Source organism: Xenopus tropicalis, chromosome 1 (assembly GCF_000004195.4).
Source record: "Xenopus tropicalis strain Nigerian chromosome 1, UCB_Xtro_10.0, whole genome shotgun sequence".
NCBI classification, from domain to species: Eukaryota; Metazoa; Chordata; class Amphibia; order Anura; family Pipidae; genus Xenopus; species Xenopus tropicalis.
Window position 1 is genome coordinate 144,820,031 of NC_030677.2, and position 21,395 is coordinate 144,841,425.

At 38.2% G+C, this 21,395-nt stretch overlaps 1 protein-coding gene across 3 annotated transcripts; it reads left to right on the plus strand.

Annotated features, from left to right (window-relative positions):
• Positions 1 to 321: 321 nt before the first annotated feature.
• Positions 322 to 17,591, plus strand: thoc5 (THO complex 5). 3 transcript variants are annotated; one of them, XM_031900109.1, is made up of 21 exons: positions 797 to 813; positions 937 to 1,038; positions 1,155 to 1,298; positions 2,625 to 2,738; positions 3,541 to 3,638; positions 4,010 to 4,156; positions 4,346 to 4,460; positions 5,002 to 5,134; positions 6,122 to 6,157; positions 7,762 to 7,839; positions 8,717 to 8,757; positions 10,788 to 10,887; positions 10,984 to 11,092; positions 11,668 to 11,769; positions 12,650 to 12,746; positions 13,072 to 13,186; positions 13,624 to 13,727; positions 14,100 to 14,187; positions 16,062 to 16,177; positions 16,871 to 17,061; positions 17,301 to 17,591. In XM_031900109.1, the coding sequence occupies exons 2-21, from the start codon at positions 940 to 942 to the stop codon at positions 17,362 to 17,364; spliced, it is 2,091 nt and encodes a 696-aa protein (XP_031755969.1). In that variant the 5' UTR covers positions 797 to 813; positions 937 to 939; the 3' UTR covers positions 17,365 to 17,591. The 3 variants fall into 3 exon arrangements, with proteins under 3 accessions (NP_001016827.1, XP_031755969.1, XP_031755971.1); NM_001016827.2 differs by lacking the exons at positions 797 to 813; positions 6,122 to 6,157 and adding an exon at positions 322 to 465 and having other exon boundaries at positions 17,301 to 17,471; XM_031900111.1 differs by lacking the exon at positions 6,122 to 6,157.
• The last annotated feature ends 3,804 nt before the right edge of the window (positions 17,592 to 21,395 follow it).

Below are 21,395 nucleotides of genomic sequence, written 5' to 3' on the forward strand. Positions count from 1 at the left end.
TCACTTGTGTATCCAATAATAATGGAATAAACACACACAAACTTAAATGAGTACAGTTTTATTGGTCTTAGTTTGCACAAAACCTCCTTCCGTGTTGGTTAAATTTGGAGAATAGGCTTCGTTAGCAATAACGGAAATACTTTATTTTAGTTCCCTGGCGCAGAGCTGTACATTTAAACAAAAATAAATGACTGCTAAGGAAATCGGAAGCGGAGGTAGCAGGTGCCACAGTGGAATGCAAAGTCCTTGTCCGATTTATCATTCGCTTCCGACTGTGTAACGTCCGCTTACGCCGGCTCGTCACTCACACAGGCGGCTACGTGATGCGTCATGTATCGTTGTGACGCAAGTCTCGCGAGATGATTCTTACGGTGTGGGGATAGTAGGGGAAGGAGCTTACACTCATTTAAGCGACTGCCTTTCTTTTTGAAGTCGGAGCTGAGAAAAGGGGACCAAATAATCCAAGTAAGTGCAGCGCAGCCAGGCCCCCCTGAACACCCAAAACCCATCGGCCCTGGACGGCTGCCCCCCGCCAATGTTGGCCCTGCAGGGGGTGGGGGGTAAAATACTTCTAAATTTACCATTAACGTTAACTTGCCATAGTCAACCACATTTAGACAATATTGTAGAAATATTATGAATTTGCTACTGGATTCTCAATTCATACTTGGCAGTGGACATCTGTTAAGTTTCATTGTGCCATTTATTAGACCTCTCCAGCTTGCAGTTATTCATTCTTGTTTTTGTGGTTTTGTTTTTTTCTATTTTGCAATTTCACACTTTGCTGGGTTGCAGGAAATTGCAGGCAAACAGGTACTAGGGTCCTACTGGATAGATTTCTTTATTATATATTATCTGACTTTTAATTCTATGAATTATTTATTTACTAGTATAGTGATTATGTACAGTTGAACAAAAAATATTTGTGTCTTATAGTATATGCCAAACCAGATAGAAATGTCTTCAGATTCTTTAAAGAAAAGAAAGCCCAAAGTAAATCGAAATGAGGATGGCAAGAGAGGTCGCCACGACGAGCAGGTAACCTACTGTGTGTTTAATGCACTGATGTTCAGTCTACTGTGTTCATATATTTTTGTTATGGTGTAGAACTTTATTCTGATATTTACACTTTTTATTGCTTTCTGATATGGCAGGAGGGTCGATATTACAGTGAAGAGGCTGAAGTAGATGTACGAGATCCAAGAGAAGACTATCAACTATACAAAGACACTTGTCTTGATTTGCAGAGATTGATGTCTGAAATCCAAGATTTAAAGAACAAAGGAGGCAAAGACAGTGTGAGTGTGCTAAAAAAGGCCACTATACTCTCATATGCTGCTGAGTATTAAAGAGGATTATCATGTAGACAGTACAGGAAAATGAAAGCAGTGTTTTTATGTACTGAATGTACTGTACGAGTCTAGAGGCTTACAAATCCCTGTATGATTAACAATCTATGACTTCAATGTTGTCCATAACAACTCCCTGTCTTGCATGTTTTTATGCCATTGGTTGAGTGCCATTAGTACTATGCATGCTCAGTGGGGCTGGAGTTTAGCTCTGACAGAAGCATTTACTATCATTATACAGTAATGCTTTCTGCTTGTTGGAGCTGGTCACCCCCCAAACACATTACACAATACAGCCTTGCCCTGATGAGATTATGAGAGAAAGGTGATTTACAAAATGTGCATCCAAGTGATAACTAATTTTGCAGCAGGAATCCAATGCCATTCCTTTGAGGTATTAGTGGAATTTATTAGAAATATGGTTGTTTGATTTAATGAAACAGTTTTTTTGTCTTTTTATCCTGAAGGCTAGTTATTTGCAAACTATGTTTGATTGCTGTTATAGAAAGTCCAAGCAACGCTCTGAAAGTGGCTTTAATTGGCTTCTTACAAGGCAGCTGACTCTGCTCTGATTTAAGTATTGTATAAATTAACTTGTTGGTAAATCTATTCTACTGACTCTTCTTGGTGATTCTGTCATTAGTCTCACTGAGAGAGGCTTTATTGGTCATGTGTGGTGTTCTGGGTTGACCAGTCAGGTCTCTTTGTTTAGGGCCAGGTTTGGGCTAGAGGCTATTTTATTATAGCAGCTGATTTCCAAATATGCCATTTGATGCATAGCTTTCATTTGATTACCTTTTGAACCACCAATTATTCAAGCTAGGAGCTTCAGTAGCCAGGGTTTTAAAGAAGAAGGAAAGGTAAAAACTAAGTAAGTTTTATCAGAAAGGTCCATGTAAATACAGTCATAAGCACTCGCAGAAACGCTGCACTGATTTTTCGATCAAAAGAAACAGGATTTTTTGTCACCTGTGCCAGAGAAACGCAGCTCTCTCCTCTCTTGCTTCCCCCTCCCTCAAGAATGCTAAGAACTCCCCCCCCCCCCCCCCCCCCCTTAGGAATGTGGATCTGAGCCAATCAGCTTCCTCATAGTCTTACAAACTGAGCATGTACACCTGTCTTGGTGCAGGAGCGAGGCATTATGGGAACTTTCTTTACAAAGCTCAGTGATTTTTTTTTTTCCTACATTATATATGTCCTTTAGCAGTGGGACACAGAGCTTTATAAATTGTTCTAGTTGCATGATATATTTAAAGTGGCCACTTCCTTCCTCAGGCTATGGAGATAGAAGAAAAAAAGGTCCAAAGCTGTGTTCACTTCATGACTCTGAAGAAGCTCAATCGCTTGGCCCACATTCGACTTAAGAAAGCTCGAGACCAAACTCATGAGGTAGGTCTGTCCCTTACTTTCTAATATACTCTGCAAAGGAAGAATAGAGTTTTACTTTTCTATATATGTTCTATAAATTATAGGGTCTTAGGTTATTTTGTTTGTGTTTATTATTTGTGAGGAAGATAATTCTGCCCATCAAAGGCAATATTAGACACCATGCATAGGCTGTAGTGAAACTGAGCCTGATAAATAGTTGAATGCTTGCTTTGGCTTTTTAATTTAACAGGTTTCTGACTTTGCAGTTAAACTTGTTTTATTCATCTAGTTTCAATTGTGTCAGCATCAAGGCAGTGTGCAGAGTTTTCTTTGCTTAAGAAATCATGAAATTTCATGAAATTCGAATTCGTGGTTTTAGCTGCAAAAAAAAAGTCAAATTTGAATGTTGATAAATTTACCCCTTGTTATTACTGTTCTATATTTTCTGTAGCATGTTTTGGTGCACATATTGAGTGGAGTAGTTTATGATATTTAAACACTAAACTTTTTCTTTTAATGCACTTCCTTTTATGGGATATACCATTAGATGAATCTACAATCCTGGTGAATCAAGGATTAGCAGCACTAAGTAAATATATCCATCTGTTGACCTAAATGAAGTGAAGAAGAGCCACATCACTGTGGTTTCTATTCACCTTCTGGTGTTCCTATCATTAGGGCAGAGAACAACGTTAAGTGTATGGCCCCCTTATACATTATGTATTCTTTTGGCCTGCTGCCCACTTAGATACCATATATTGCCTGTATGTGAATTTTTACCTTAACCACTCATTTTTTCCCCCTTTTTCTGTCTCTTCTGTAGGCCAAGCAGAAGGTGGATGCATATCATTTGCAACTGCAAAACCTGCTATATGAAGTCATGCATTTACAGAAAGAGATTACAAAATGTCTAGAGTTTAAGTAAGTATGGGCCTTTGTACAGCAAATATGTTTTTCTCCCTGAAATCTTAATTTAACTATTTGTATTGTCTTTGTGACTAACTTTTTTCCCTAAAATGGGCTGGAATAGTAGTTCAATTTAGTGAGGGTATGTAATGTCATGTTTGTAAATATTGTGGTTGAATTATCCTTATGCCTTTTGTTCCTGACGCAGTGCAAAGCCCTTTAACATTCATAATACGCTGGTACATTTGAATTTAGTCTCATATAATACAGAAATTGTAGGTGTTTTGATGCATACTGACAAACTTACATAGACATACCATCGTTTATTTCTGCAGGTTTTTATGCCTGCCTTATTTGCCTTTCCTTACATTCTTTTATCTTAACAGATCAAAGCATGAAGAGATTGAGTTAGTGAGTGTGGAGGAATTTTACAGTGAAGCACCTGCAACCATAAGTAAGCCGGAAATTACTTCCACTGACTCTCACCAGCAGACCTTGTCACGTCTGGACTGGGAACTGGAACAAAGAAAGAGGTTTGAGATAAAATGAATTTACTTTTGAACCATTTACTTTGTAGTGAATTAAGTGGGTAACTCCATTTTACACTCAATACACCCATCTACTGTACCTCACAGATATCAGTTATGTATTGTTTTAGCTGCAGAAGGTCTCTCTAGTAAAGACAGAATATTGCTCATACAATCTCGTTTGTGTTTACTTAGGCTTGCAGAGAAGTACAAGGAGTGTTTGGCCAGCAAGGAGAAGATCCTAAAAGAGATTGAAATTAAGAAGGAGTATCTTAATAGTTTACAGCCACAGCTTAACAGCATTATGCAGGTAACACAAAGAGTTGGAAGTGTGAAACATATTTTTCTTACAAATGGGAATAGAACTTAAGGACTGCAGATTAAATATTTGGTTAAAGGACATGTCAACACAAAAAAGAAATTTTTGCATAATAAAAGAAAACATAATTCCAAGTAACTTTCCATTATGAATGTATTCAACATTTTTAGTACTTTAAAAGGTATTTGTAAATGTAGTTGCTGTTTAAAGCAGAATTTGCTTAACTCCTGGTTATGACTTGCAAAGGTCAGGTCTTTCAATCTGCTGCCTTGTTTTACATTGTAACACAGGGCAGAGAATAGAAAAGGACAGACAAACACTTCTTTTAATAGCAATAATATATACAAATAATTTATAAACCAGTACAAGTTTGTAATTAATATATAGTACAATGTTGATTCAAAGATTTTTTTCCTTTTATTAGGCAAAAAAAAAATATTTTTTTGGTTTAACATGTCCTTTGTTGGCAGATTCCATGCTTTAGTATGACACTAAACTTCTTATAAATATAACATTTGTTTTTTTCTCCCAGGCCTCACTTCCAGTTCAAGAATATTTATCCATGCCGTTTGACTGCATGCATAAACAATATGAGACAGCACGCCACCTTCCACCACCACTATATGTTTTATTTGTCCAGGCTAGTGCCTACAGCCAAGCTTGTGGTAAGTATGCTGGGTTTGCATAAGAGTGAAAGAAAATGACTAAAGGATTTAGAGATGCTATAGGCTTTGTTAGTGAATAATTATAATTGATGTTACCATATGGTTAAAGCCAGCAATGCCATATTGCCTGGCAAATTTCAGAAACTACAATGTCCTTTTTACAGCGTTGTTCCCAGTTGCTGCCAGCTATGTCTAATTAAGCCCTGCTTAACTTCTTTAATTGGTTGACTTTATGGCTCATGGCAGAAAATCAACATATTTTATATTTTGGGGAACAAAAGTTGCTTTAGGCTTTATTTTCTGTAGGCTACCTAACCAGAAAAAACATTGGTTAGGGTGAAAAGGACAAAAGGAGACAAAGAGCTTTTCTCAAATGCAAACATGCACCCAAGAGCCTCCTTAACCAGAAGGCATTCACATGCTTTCATGCTACACGCATAGCACTGCCTTAAAACCACAAATGAGTGACTGTAACCTCCACTCAAGGAAATATAGGTGGAGACATGCAAATGACTCCTTAATGTCCCTGTGGCCAATTATGCATCCTGAATTGGTGGTCTAATAGCACAGATACAGCCTAATATTTTAGAGCGATATTTAGTTTAGATTTTAGAGAACATATTTAGTCTTAATCTGCATTAAGCACTGGAGAAATAGTCATTGCATTTATTTCAAAGAAGTAGTGCACTCACACACTTCTGCTCTGTATCCAACCAAAGTAGTAATCTTTAGACTATTGCGCCCCTGCCATATAGATTAGTAATTATCTTATCCCTTGTTGACTGTCAGTTCTTAGCTTCCTCTTTTTTTTTTTTTTTTTAATTTTTACCCTATATGACTGTCACTGCTTATCTTTTCTCCTGTAAACCCTTGTTTACCATTACCCTTCTCTGATTCTAAACCCTTTCTTATGCTGTCTATATTTTTCTACCCTTATTCATTTCTTGCTCTCTCCCATGTCTGTTTTCTTCCTTGCCTTGATGTTAGCCCACATGAAGAGTTACGCCCAGCCCTGTAGGCAGGGTGAGTATATCTCTTCTGTTCCCTCCCTTTCATCTTCAGGATTTATTCAACATTTGGTTTCCATTCTCTGCAATGATTCTTGTTATCAAATAATCATAATACTGTATAAATGCATGTGATTAGAGCTGATTTTGGTGTGCAGCCTATGTGCCAACTTACAGTTCCTTATGCTGCACTATGGCTAGCTCATTTCTGCAATTCTAACTTTCACGGTGCTTTGATCATTAACTGCGGTGCTTTGGACAATAATGCATGTAGTCTGTTTCATTCTTATGCTACAGTAGAGGGCTTTCTTGATATTTGTACATAAACAGCTGTATAAATGTTTTAGCAAAACCTTGATTGTTTTGCATCGACCTATCAATGCAGGTATATGGGGTTTGTTTGTGTATTTAGATTGTGATGAATATGCATTTATGATGTTTGCACAAAGGTAAGACTTAAAGGGACAGTAACACCAAAAAATGAAAGTGTATAAAAGTAATTACTATATAATGTAATGCTGCCCTGTACTGGTACAACTGGTGTGTTTTCCTTAGAAAGACTACTATAGTTTATATAATAAAGCTTCTGTGTAGCCACGGGGGCAGCCATTTACAGGAGAAAAGGCACAGGTTACTTGGCAGATAACAGATAAAACCCCATTATATTCTACAAAGCTTATCTGTTATCTGCTATGTGCCTGTGCCTTTTCTCCTTTTTCCCAGCTTCAATGGCTGCCCCCGTGTTGACATAGCAGCTCATTTATATAAACTATAGTAGCGTTTCTGTTGCAAACTTACCAGTTTTACCAGCGCAGGGCAACTGTACATTATATTTTAATTACTTTAAAACACTTTCATTTTTTGGTGTTACTGTTCCTTTAAAGGGGCAAAATACATAGAACCTATGAGGAAAATACATTTTTTAAAGTTTTTTTTTTTTTTTTTTTTTTTTTTTTTAATTATAAGGCAGTAATAGTATTTTGCTTAAGCTTTCTATATGTGAACTGTCTTCTTATTAGCAGAGTTTGTTCAGAGATAAGAAGAGCTCTGTATATCTGTGCACTGGTAAACTAATTATCTACCCTACAAGAACCAGGACACTAAAACAAAATATTAGCCACGACCATTGGAAGTGGTTCTTGTATCCTAGAGTCACTGTGTTAAGTGTTAGAGAGTTTTCAGTGACCTGCCTCAGTCTTATACCGTGTGGAGTTAGATTGCTAGTTTTCTCTAAATCTAGGCCTGCCAAATCGCTTATACCCCCAAATATAATAAAAGGCGCAAACAAGGTAATGTGATAGGCTGAAGTTTGCCAGTGTCTAGTAACCCATAGCAACCAATCATACTTTGTCAAACAGATGACCAGTAAATGCTATCTGCTGACAGGTTGTTCTGGGTTACTAACATAGTAACAGTATTCTATTGCCCCCAAAGTCTGTCGGGTACAGTAACCTATAGCAATCAATACAGTTTTGCCTTTAGACAGGTGGCCAATAAATCCTACCTGCTGATTTGTTTCTATAGGTCACTAGATCTATATCAAGTTTTGCACCTTTTATTACATAACGCCACTGTTCGTTAATATAGAAACTAACTACTCCTTTATGCCTTCTCTTATAGACCGGAAGCTTGTGGTAACCATCGAAGGAAATGTAGAAGAGGCAAGAGCTTTGTTTAAGCCACCAGAAGATTCTCAAGGTGAGGATGCTTTTTTTCAAACTGTTTACACAGCTGCCTTATTGCCAGATGTATTCTGAAAAACAAATTTGCCTCTAAGAAAGAAAGTTTTTGGTGAGAGCTGTTGGTGCTGTTACTATACGTCTATCATGAACTCTATTTTTATATATTTGTTTTAAAACATTTGAGTAAAAAGTAAAATAAGTATGCTGGACCACATATACACATAGTGCCAAAAGTATCATTAGACCCCTTCTTATTGCAAGAATTGGATATTAAAGCCATAGCAAATACTGACGCAGGTGAGGTGTAATCTGTAGCTGCAAACATTGGCAGCAGAATCTTAGTAAGAGAGAAGATCTAAATAGTTTTCAAGTTGGAATTGTTTTTAAAAAAAAAAAAAAAAAAAAAAAAAGAAGTTTTTTTTTTTGGCCTGCTAAAGCTGCTTCTGTCATCTTAATGTAACATATTTGTCAAGTGGAAACAATTTAGTCTCAATGTCACAGGCCAAGTTCATGTAAAGGAAAAGACCACTGAAAGTGTTATAAAATTTTCTCTTCATATGGAACACTCCATGTCCTTTTTAAAGTTGTGTCTGATATGCCAGCAGGGGGATTATCTGTTAAAGGATAATCTAATCAATCTCACAAGGACCAAATATAGAGAAGCTTCAGGGTCCCTGGTTGTGCCCTGGTTAGCTTAAAAAAAATAACCAAAACAATTGAACTCAAAACTAATTTTAAAGCATAATAACAAAATAACAAAATGGACATTAGTTGGCAATGCCAAAAATCTCTGTCAGTTACTATTGTTTACAATACGGAATGTTAAATAAGTGATTAAGTAGAAAATCCACCTGGAGTCCATGTTGGTCATATTGTCTGCTCTGTTCTAACAGATGATGAGAGCGATTCTGATGCTGAGGAGGAGCAGACAACGGTAAGGAGACAATGCATAATAAAAAATACATGATACAGTAGAGACACTTACTGAATTGCTGAGAGAACATTTTAAATTATGTTAATTTACAAAGAAAAGAAAATTAGAAATATTTAGTGCTGGGCTGTTTTCTGCTACATCAAGTTTTCATAAAATAAAATTTTACAACCTTTTTCTTTGTTCTAAACTGCTAACCCTTTTTATGAATAAAATTTGGTATAGCTTCCACCACTAGGAAGCAGGATACTAGATAATAGTCTCCTCCTTCTACTGCTATACAATGTCTGCTCAGTAGCTTAGTTTTGAGTGTACTCAACGAGACAGGATCATTAGCAATTTTTCAACTTATTGGTTATTCTCAGCCAGGATTCAGTCTGGCATTAGGGGAAGGCCTAGAGATCTCTACATGCATTGTGCCTAGCCGAAGTCCTCTGCCTAAAGTGACAGACTGTCATATGATACATTCTTCAGCAGTTTACACGGTTGACCAAGAGTGGTTCCTAAATACCCAAGTATTTTAAGCCATTTCAGAAGTGGGGGCTACACTAGGTTGATCTCAAGGCTTCTGGGTAAACTGCAAGATTTCCTACTGGCCTTTTGTCTGAATCCTTGCTCTAGCAGTGGATAACATAATGACTCTTTCTAGTATAAATAAATTTGAAGCAACTGGACTTGTTTAGTAATCATTGAAGATGTTTCACTACTCATCCGAGCAGCTTCTTCAGTTCAGTTAAACTGAAGAAGCTGCTCGGATGAGTAGTGAAACGTCTTCAATGATTACTAAACAAGTCCAGTTGCTTCAAATTTATTTATACTAGATATACCATGACCTGGATGAATGAAAATCTTCATAGACATAATGACTCTTTCTGCCTGTTTCATTGACGACCGTGACCATCAAAGAGAAATAGAAGGATCCTGATTAGCACCTAAGTGGCCACACAGTATTGTTCTTCAACTCTGTAACCATGTGCTTATATGACCCAAATTATTGAGGTTACAGCTAGGCTACTGAATCTAATCCAGGGGCTTTCCCAGGGTGATTGACGGCAGTCAGGAACTGGTTTCATCTACTGCATAATAGCTCAGGATTTAGAAATTCTACCAGGACTGCTGCATACAGCACTCAATTTTTTAAATGTTTTGACCCCCTGCTTTACTAGATTTTCAAAAATAATTTGAAGCACATGTCTCTTGATTCTGCAGGAGGTGCTGCAGGGCACTATTCCCTAGACTTCAGAACTTGATTCCTTCCTCCCATTTATCTTTAAAGAACGTTTTTGTGTTGTTCATGTGGTTCCTGTGTACTACAATCTGATTGTATCCAATTGAGAGAAAAGTGCATTGTATTTCTTACTGTGAAATCTTTTTTTAATCACACTGCATTTTCTGGCCTAAATCTGCCCCTTGTGTGCAGTGATAGCTGGATCGCATTCATTCCTGTCATTTTACACATACAGGTGTAGGTTACATTTGTCGTGCCATTAGCCTAAGTTGCTGGATTCTTCTTTGTCTTGGCAACTTCTTCTATTCTATTCTTCTGTTCTATCTCCTAGTGGTAAAAGCTATACCTAATCATTATTGGGATTTGTCATTTTTATCCTGTCGCATTTTAAACACAATAGCACTTGATTGCACTTGTATTTTATTTTTATATAAAAACCATGCATGCACGCTGTCAGGTTTTGCCACTCCTAACTGTTTTGTTCATTTAGTCAATAGGAGGATCAGCAAGCTAGTTACTAATGAGATATTCTTACCATTTAGTGAAAAGGAGAATCAACAAACTAATTACTTAACTACAGTTGGTTGAACTTGGCTCTAGATGTTTTTTTCCCAAAGGTAGATAGTTTTGTTTTAGTTTGTAGTTTTTTAGTAGGCATTTTCAGCAGTGTTCAGAATATACTACCAGCTTTGATGCAATCCTGTTAAAGCACTATTCACACGAAAGGTTGGTAATTTAAGCATAGGATGACCTTTGGGAAAAAAAAAAAAAAAAAAATCAATTTTTTTTATTTGTTAAATTTTAGAAGCGACGACGCCCAACACTTGGAGTTCAGTTAGATGACAAGAGGAAGGAAATGCTTAAAAGGCATCCTCTTTGTGTCACCCTAACATTGAAGTGCAAAGGTAAGCCATAGTTGAGAAAAAAAAAAACTTTTTGAATGGCATGATCAGTGATTTCAGTGTTTTTTATAGTTGCAAATTTTTAATTAATCTTTACAGAAGGAAGCACTCTGAATCTGACTTTTTACTTTCTCATGAACCTCAACATCCTGACCGTAAAAGTCAAAATTCAGCCAGCTTTAGAACTCTCTACTGCCATTTCTGCTGGGTAAGACACGCACAGTATTCCACCACCATAAGTACAGTTAGAGACAGGTATAGGGTTGGAGACTGAAAACTTGCAAAAAAAAAAAATCTAGTGGCACTCTGAAAATAGTTGCAATATGAAAAAAGTTTTATTTAGCCCACATAGGTCAAGCGACGTTTGGGCCCAACTGGGCCCTTTATCGAGCCTTTGACTATGTTGCTTGACCATTATGTATAAAGTAAAACTTTTTTTACATAGCAACTATTTGCCGCTGGATTTCTTTTTTTGCAAATTTGTACAAGGTGTTCCAGTGTAAGCACCTGAATTAATGAGTGTACAATGGGTTGAGCCTCTCTATTTGCAGCTGATGACTAAAAACTTGGTCAGAAAATAACCTGTGAAAACTTTACCTCTGTTGTTAAACAATGTCTAGGAAGGAAGCAAGTAAGTTCTAATCTGCCTTTTAAAACTTTAAACAATGAGGAGCCAACTTTTACCAAGAATGTAATATAGCCAGTATAGATGAGAATAGGTGAGAAATTCAACATGTAGAGACAGTTGTGCTCATATTTTGTCTCTCTTTACCTCCTTACAAGTGACCTACTGAATCCAGATTTGATCCTTAGTTGTTTATACCAAGGGGATGATGGAAAGACCACTCCAAATCCAGCAAACAGATACCAGTTTGATAAAATCGGGTATGTTCTGCATTTTATTACTGCCGTGAGATAAAGTGAAAATCAATGTCGTTAACAACAACATTTCTAGAGTTTGGAGTGAGATGGTAGAGTGGGGTTCAGCTCCTGTCTGCATTAACTGGACTCTGGAAACTAACCTGAACTACTTTCTGGGCTCTACTACCTTTATAGACCTGATTAAACAAATAAGAACACCAGGGAACTGTGCTTTTCAAATGTATGTAAAATGTATTAAAATTTATGTAAAAAGTTATATAAGTTAACTTTTTTTCAGTTCAGGGTGGCACAGGGAATACTTGGTTAAGCTCCACCCCTCAGGAGGTAGGACACCAACTTTCACAGTTTGTATTTCACCCTGATTTTGCTGGGGCTGCTGTGTTAAGTCCCCAGATGTTCCTTATGTCCCCCTGAGATGACAAAGAAAATAGGATTTTTGATACTGTTAAATATGTTTCTCTGTAGTGAGACACGGGGCTTTCTACTGACCACATTGGTTCTTCTGTTGGAATTTTCCTCTGTTACCTAGTTCTGCCTTGTTTCCATTTTACACATTACATCAGTACATACTGATTGGATTGTGTGTAGTAAGAGGTAATTCCCCAACCCTAAAGTGGTGTGGGGAAATAGTCTTCCTGTTTAACAGTAGTGGTTTTCTTTCAGTCTGTGGAATAATAACCTCCCCTGGCTACCTGCTGCTCACCAGGCTTTATAGTATCCTATAAAGTACTTGGTTATCTATGAAACTAAAACTTTTATATTAATGGTGGTGTCGGTTGTACAGTCTGCTTTTTGTCATGATAAACTGCAAGTCTAGTTTTAGGTAATAAATGGAGGCTGCATGCCAGACAGGTGAAATAATATATTTATATTTTGTTTGCAGAATCTTGTCCCTTAATGACTATATATCTGAACTGGGACACCCATATATATGGGTCCAAACAATGGGAGGACTTCATTTTCCAACGGATCAGCCGCAGGTAAAAAAATAAGCAGACTTCATCTTTTAATTTCAGCTGCTTTGCCTTTCTTTTGGGCAGCTGTTCCTAGATCATAAAGATTTCCTATACAGTGTAACAACTGCATTCCAAAAGACTGCAAAATCAGATGTATGGCAATGAGAAACCTTGACATTTTGCATTAAAATCCTTTATCAAGGGGATTATAGTGTTTTTGAAATCTGCATCAATAACTATAACTTCTAAAGTTATCCATTTTTATAGTGTACCTAAATACACATGCTTATACTAACAATTCCCTAGAGTTCTCTCATACCAACATTTATCTCTGCCATTTTCTCTACAGCCTGCAGTCATAGCAGACAATGCTCTCAGTGCTAGTCACATGGAGAAGACTATTAACTTGCTGAGAGCCAGATTGCTTTCACGCTTGTCTTTGCACCGGCAGTTTGCCTCCTTGGGTAAGTACTTTTTTTATTTATTTTATTTTTTTTTAAGTCTTAGCTCAGTTTTTCCATTTGCTTAAGTATAATTGGGATATGTGTTCAGTTGCATGAAAACAGTATAGAAACAAATAGCACTGATGTCCCTGAATCTCCTTTGTAGCTTCCACACAACGTATTCTGCCTTAGCTGCTGGCATTGGTGGGCATATTAGGTTACAGGGACACCAATATAGGACAAGATGTAGTGATGTGTTAACTGGCAAAACCAGAAGTTGGAGGAGATACAAAGTATATTTAGGGTATACTAAATGGTGAATGGGTGGGATTGTGAGGGGTTTACATTGTATAAAACTATTATTTTACTGGATGTGTATGTAGGATTTCTTTAATAGTGTACACAGCAGGTGTTTACAGGCAATAGATCCCAATGACAGCATTTCTTTGGTATTTCAGAACATGGTAGCATTCCTGTATCTTTGGAGTGCCAAACTCTTTTCCCAGCCAAGGTTATATCTCGACTGACAAAGTGGAATGTCATCACCTATGAGGATTATCTAGTGAGTAAAATCTTTTCACTTTATAAACTGACATGATTCTTGAGCAGATGGCCATTTTGGGGATTTGCATTGGATTGCAATTACTCCATAAAGTTCTCTAAAAATATGAGGTGAACCTGGTACTAAAAGTTAGATTCTCTGATACATTACGTTTTTTGCAGCTTCTGCCAGTATAGAAAAATATAGAGTACTGGGCCCTTTTAAACTGCACAGATATGGGCAGTTTTAAAAAAAATGATTTAATATGAGTTTGCCTTCTGAAACCCCAAGCAGTAATGTATATGAAAGCAATAGATTGTTATTACTCTATTACTCTGTCTATTGTACATACATAGATATAATTAGTATTGTTACCTGGATTTTCTACTGCAGGCGCTGCCGTATACAAAAGATGTTATAGAGTGTGGACTAGCAAAGGAAACGGATCAGTATTTCTATCTGCTTATTGAGCGAGGAACAGGTATGATGGGGCTGATCAATGGGATGTTTTATGCTAAATGTACATTAATATGCAGCAGTAAATGGTGGCATGATCTTAATACTCAGAGGCGCTGTATGAAAGCATGTACAGTGGAGGAAATAATTATTTGACCCCTCACTGATTTTGTAAGTTTGTCCAATGACAAAGAAATGAAAAGTCTCAGAACAGTATCATTTCAATGGTAGGTTTATTTTAACAGTGGCAGATAGCACATCAAAAGGAAAATCGAAAAAATAACTTTAAATAAAAGATAGCAACTGATTTGCATTTCATTGAGTGAAATAAGTTTTTGAACCCCTACCAACCATTAAGAGTTCTGGCTCCCACAGAGTGGTTAGACACTTCTACTTAATTAGTCAACCTCATTAAGGACACCTGTCTTAACTAGTCACCTGTATAAAAGACACCTGTCCACAGAATCAATCAATCAAGCAGACTCCAAACTCTCCAACATGGGAAAGACCAAAGAGCTGTCCAAGGATGTCAGAGACAAAATTGTAGACCTGCACAAGGCTGGAATGGGCTACAAAACCATTAGCAAGAAGCTGGGAGAGAAGGTGACAACTGTTGGTGCGATTGTTCGAAAATGGAAGGAGCACAAAATGACCATCAATCGACCTCGCTCTGGGGCTCCACGCAAGATCTCACCTCGTGGGGTGTCAATGATTCTGAGAAAGGTGAAAAAGCATCCTAGAACTACACGGGAGGAGTTAGTTAATGACCTCAAATTAGCAGGGACCACAGTCACCAAGAAAACCATTGGAAACACATTACACCGCAATGGATTAAAATCCTGCAGGGCTCGCAAGGTCCCCCTGCTCAAGAAGGCACATGTGCAGGCCCGTCTGAAGTTTGCCAATGAACACCTGAATGATTCTGTGAGTGACTGGGAGAAGGTGCTGTGGTCTGATGAGACCAAAATAGAGCTCTTTGGCATTAACTCAACTCGCTGTGTTTGGAGGAAGAAAAATGCTGCCTATGACCCCCAAAACACCGTCCCCACCGTCAAGCATGGGGGTGGAAACATTTTGCTTTGGGGGTGTTTTTCTGCTAAGGGCACAGGACAACTTATTCGCATTAACGGGAAAATGGACGGAGCCATGTATCGTGAAATCCTGAACGACAACCTCCTTCCCTCTGCCAGGAAACTGAAAATGGGTCGTGGATGGGTGTTCCAGCACGACAATGACCCAAAACATACAGCAAAGGCAACAAAGGAGTGGCTCAAGAAGAAGCACATTAAGGTCATGGAGTGGCCTAGTCAGTCTCCGGACCTTAATCCAATAGAAAACCTATGGAGGGAGCTCAAGCTCAGAGTTGCACAGAGACAGCCTCGAAACCTTAGGGATTTAGAGATGATCTGCAAAGAGGAGTGGACCAACATTCCTCCTAAAATGTGCGCAAACTTGGTCATCAATTACAAGAAACGTTTGACCTCTGTGCTTGCAAACAAGGGTTTTTCCACTAAGTATTAAGTCTTTTTTTGTTAGAGGGTTCAAAAACTTATTTCACTCAATGAAATGCAAATCAGTTGCTATCTTTTATTTAAAGTTATTTTTTCGATTTTCCTTTTGATGTGCTATCTGCCACTGTTAAAATAAACCTACCATTGAAATGATACTGTTCTGAGACTTTTCATTTCTTTGTCATTGGACAAACTTACAAAATCAGTGAGGGGTCAAATAATTATTTCCTCCACTGTACATAGGCAGTGGTGAAAAAACTTGTATCCCGAGTCATAGATCTGTGCTCCAAAGGGGAACAAGAATTTCTGTGAAAACGGCTGTAGATAAACCAGTAGTCAATTGTCTTTTATATAACACTTTTTTTCATTTGCTTGTTATCCTCTATAGCTAAGCTCAATGGAGTAGTGGTTCTGAACCCTGGTTATTGTGCTGTACCTCCAGTGTTTAGCCTCTGCCTAAACTGGAAAGGAGAACGCTCATCCAGTAATGATGACAATATCAGGGTAAGGAAACACTTTATAATTATTATCGATGCATGAGTTTTCAGCCCTCTCAGTGTTTGTATTCTAAACCTCAAAAATACTGTGAAGCTTCGCTCCTATAACTTAAATCTTCATAGGCTATAGGCTAAAGCACCCCCCAGCTTGACCTGACTATGCTTTACACCCCTGTGGGTATGCTTCAACCCACAGACAGTTTAAACAGTTTCAGAAATTCAACTTAATAACCATTTGGAAAGGTGTAAGGGAGGTAGGAAGTGGCAGAGGAATACCATGGACAAAAAGATATGCTAAGTACATAGTCTTAGAATAGTATTAGAATTCTTCTATAAGTAACATGGGGAAACATAAAGGCCATTATCAGAGTACAATGAAATCACAGCTAGCTGTTCTAGATTTCATAACGACAACCTCTTGATTAAGTATGTCAGCTGTATTAAAGGCAGCCTAGCTCTGATAGGTTCAGGAAGTGAGTCCATACACTATATTGTTAGACGTTATATTAGACATAGGTTCACTGGTAAATAATGCAGTCACATGCCTTGGTAATTCAAATTTAATACACTGATTAATGATTTAGTGAGGCTTTCTTAAATGAAAAAGTAAATTAGTGTAAGGTCTGAGATTAATTAGTTTGTTTCAAGCTATTTTGATCATACATTTCATGAACACCTTAAATAATTTGTACTTTGGCAGGTTATGGAGAGTGAGGTCAATGTCTACTTCAAGGAACTGTGTGGCCCTCCTCCAGGATTCCAGCTGCTGACAAACCAAATTCAGAGGCTTTGCATGCTGTTGGATGTCTACCTAGAAACTGAACGCCATGACAACAGTGTGGAAGGGCCTCATGAGTTTCCTCCAGAAAAGATCTGTCTGCGCCTACTCAGGTGAGGGATGTCCCATTATATATACATTCCTTTGCCTTTTTGCCTTTTGCTAGTTATTCTCTACAACTGACTTTAGAAATGCATTGAGGTTTTTTTTTTATTCATTTATTTTTTCCCCTTATTGTTTTTATTTGTTATTCCTTTATTAAATTTTATATTGGTGCCTTTTTCTTTGCTTTGTTTCTGACTACTTTGCATGTTCTACACATTTTTATTCTTTGTCCTTCCTTCTGTCTTAGGGGGCCGAGTCGTACCAAGCCATTCAAGTATAATTACCCTCAAGGATTCTTTAGTCACCGCTGAGTTCCAACTCTTTCAGCATTTTCTCTGCCACCACTGTTGCTTGGACTTATGCCCATTTATTACTAATGCTTATTGTCATAGAATAAAAGTTTTTTTTCCAAGAATAATTCATTTGTTTATAATTATTGAGCTAAGCTCTGGATTGAGAAAGATGTGATTGGTTGTGTGAATATGTTTGTACATCAACAGATATTGTATAGAAATAAACAAGCATGCTTGGGAAAAGAGTAATTTGCTTGTGTTTTTAAATTTTCTTTTTGTCTGCTTCCACAGGGAAGATTTTTTTGGTAAGCCTGTGCCTAAAAACCTTTACAAGATTAAATTAATTATTGGAGGTAAATATCACTGGTGATGTTGCCTGCAGCAATTCATCAGATCTTTTGCTTTTAATTTCTAACTTGTAGGTGACTATTCAAATCTAGTTGCTGATTGGTTAATATGGGCAACATCATTTAGGTTAGTGGTAACTATCGCTGATCTTCTAAGGGAAGTGAACACAGGCTTAACGTAAAAGAAATACAGTATCCACCAAAGCTCCTCTACCAGCCATAGCCATTATCATGAATCTGGCTGACAGTCTTGGATGACTTGAAAATTTGAAAGCAGCTGAATTATCAACTGTCAATGGTTTTTTTTTTTTTTTATCCAAATGAACCATTACTGCATATAATGAAGGAGAATTCCTGGCCTTTGTATTATACTTTTTAAAAGAATAGAGTTAAAGGGAAACTATCATGAATGGGAATCTGCTTAACTTGGCTCAGTTCTGACAGGCAGCTTGTGTTCTCAGCAGAGAGGAGTGGGAGGAGTCCAACCATTCTTGACTGACATCTAAAGTTCAACCCCCACCTGCCCATTTTTCCTACTGGATAGAGAACCTGGAATAGACTTTAAAGAAGGTCTAAAAATTCAACCCAATTTCCCTGTACATTGTCTGATACTTTCCATTTCCCTTACCTGAGTCACTAACAAACACCTAAAACTTTATTTCTTGGTTATTTATGAGAAAAACATGACGAAGCCACATATCCCTTGCTTTTTTGAGCAGCAGCAATCAAGTTTTTTAGCACAAAGGCCCAGCAATTTGAAACATACATGCCAAGTGAGCTGGCAGGTGATGTGGGAGTTGTAGTTAAAACAATAACTTTAGGGCATCCACATACATTTTTCCATAAAACTACAATTTTCCTTTTGTATAACATAAATGTTGTTGGAAATGTAACTTGTGCTACTGTTTGTGCTATATTATTGTAGTTTTCAAATGTATGCAAGCTAATTGATAACAGAATATATGGACTGGCTATATAGCAGAGTAAATAGTACAGACTGACCATGTGGGCCTGATTAGACTGGCTAGTCAGTCTACAGGAGAGCTCTGACTGAGACAGAGGTGTCTGTGAATCCAACATACAGGAATCTATGTGCCTGTACACACACAGTTGCCTGTGCAGGTGTAATATTGCTGCAACTGATGTGTCACTGCCACTGTTATGGGTGAAGTTGCTTTTATACTTGTATCTGGCTATTGAAGTAAGATGTATATCTGCATGTGTAAATTGCAGGAGGGTGACCGGCAGCTGATGAGCAGAACAAAACCCAAATGCAAACGAGCCTGAAGTCCAGACTTTATTTTTTCAATATTATAAAAACATTTTTCATGATAGTTCCCCTTTAAGTAAACCCTTTAGTAGCCATTAAAAAGTTGCCTCCTAAAAAGGAGAATAACCCTCCCTAACCTACTTTAAAAGAGAAGGAAAGGTATAATCACTGGAGGTGCCAAAATGTTAGAAACCCCCAATTGATTGTAATTACTTACCTGAACCCAGAGTTGGTGCTCCTTTTAGCAGAAACCTGCACCGGCCAGGGGTACCTGTGAGTGATCCTCTTTTTCTCTCTTCGTGCCACCTGCACATGTGCAGTAGAGTGAAAAGCCAAAACAAATAAAAAAATCCGACCTTTTCCATTGTACTGCACATGTGCGGGCTCTAGGATCGTTCCTTCAGTAGCTGCAAGAATCATGACTTTAGAGACCCAGACTTTTTTACTATTAAGTTTTAGTCTCATATCTACTACTAGGCGGGACGAGGGAGCAATTTTAGCAATACAAGTGTCCAGGAGCTGTTATCTTGATACCTTTCCATTGTTATGCTGATCAGCTGCTGCAGGAGGGTGGGATATCACTCCAACTTGCAGTAAAGAGAGAGACTTAAGCTGACCATACACGTGGCAATTGTGATCGTTCATTTCCCCCACTGATGGTCACGGCTGAATCGGCAGATGTGGAGGTAGAAACAATAGGAATTCTACCTCCACCTGCCAATTCAGCCCTGAACGCAGATTTTGTTCGGGCGCTATCAAAATCTTTTAACCTGACCAATATCCGCAGCCTTTGCGATATCGGTCGTCTCGCCGATCCGCCATACATGCACTGAATATCGTACGAAGCGAGGTTTATCAGAGCACAAATCACATGAATGAGGGAACCTGGGAAACTTACAAATATTCTGTCCCAAGTCAAATTTCAAACTTAAAAAAAAAAAAAATCTGTGTGCTCTTTTGAGATTTTTATGCAAGATTCTTTTAGAGGAGCATAGAGGATACATTTTGTAAAAAAAAAACATGTTTTCCTGGCCACTCCATGTCAGCATTACACCTGGGGCACCCCCCCCTGCCCCTGCCCCCAGATCAGATAGTCTCTCCCCCAAAGGTTTAAAGGTTTTCCAGGAGCCCACCTGCCCCATCTTTTTTCTTTTTGTTCCTTTCCTCTAGATCAGTGAAAGGTCTTACCAGGTTGGTGCAGGTTCCTGGGAAAGTATTGATGCTTGTCTCTGTAAACAAATGGCAGAATGTGACCGGCCCTCTTTCCTTTCTTGTTAAGTCAGGGTAAGGCTTGTTTGGGGTGTCTGGCAGTTCTCCCGATAGTTGTACTAATGGGCACTACCCCCCTGTTTCGTTAGGTCACTGAGGTGTGACATGGGAGTGATCCAGAAGTTGCTTGTGTCTCTAGGGATTCAGGGGAGTGTTTTTTGAGTTTTGCGGTTCTCCCTACAGGCTTCTGTTCCCAACTCCTTAAGTTGAGAAGGGGATGGACAGCGTTCTTTCGACTGTACCCCTACCTTGCAAGAGCTGTGTGAGTCCGTGCCCCCCCCCCCCCCCCAGAGTGAGATCTCATTTGTTAGGGGTTCTTCTTTTGGTGACTTTATTTTGTATCAGCTTAGGTCGCCTGTTCCCTTTTGCCATGAATCCCTCAGTCTCAAGCTCTTCTGCCTTACAAGCTTGGTAAGTCCCTACGGAGTCTTTTTCTTTCTTCTTTTCTATCATTAATAGTTTTTTTTTTTTTTTTCCTCTGCTTTCTCTCTCTTCCATTGGGCAGCTTGCCTGAAAATCATGGAGGTGCAAAACAGAATGCCAAGAGAAAGCATTGTGTCTCCCCTGAATATGTCGGCTGTTATAATGCTGCCTTATCAGGAAAAAGTTTTGTGGTACTTGCTGGAGGGAGCTGCTGAGCAGCGCTTCTGAATGGCTTTTGATTCTAAAGAAGCTTAGCCATCATTTAGTGAGGAAGCTTGGGGAGCTTCTGAAGATTTTTTTTTTCTGAAGAGGAGGAATCGTTGTTTCAGAGGATTCATTAGAGCAAAAGGGTATTAGCACAAAGGGTGTATCTTGGGCCTTTGTAAATTACTTCTGTTTCGTGTGGTGGACAATTTGTTTTTTCATACTTGCAGCTATAAAGCATTTTTGAATAACAATATTATTCCAGTGCTTATGTGTCTTCTTAAAGGACAATGAAAGGTTAATATAAATTAAAAGTAACTCTAAAGGCATTCTTTTTAGGTACTTACTGCATATCTAAATTCCCAGATCCCTGCTTGCTTCTCTGAGATATGGTGCAGGCAGCCTACAGCAGTGTGAAGACTACAGTGACATCACTGAAATCTCTCTCCCCTTCCTGTAGGTGCCAGCGGCAGCCTTCCTATTCTCTGAGCATGTGTGCAACTTGATCCTGTCTCCTGTTCTGAGCTACACATGCC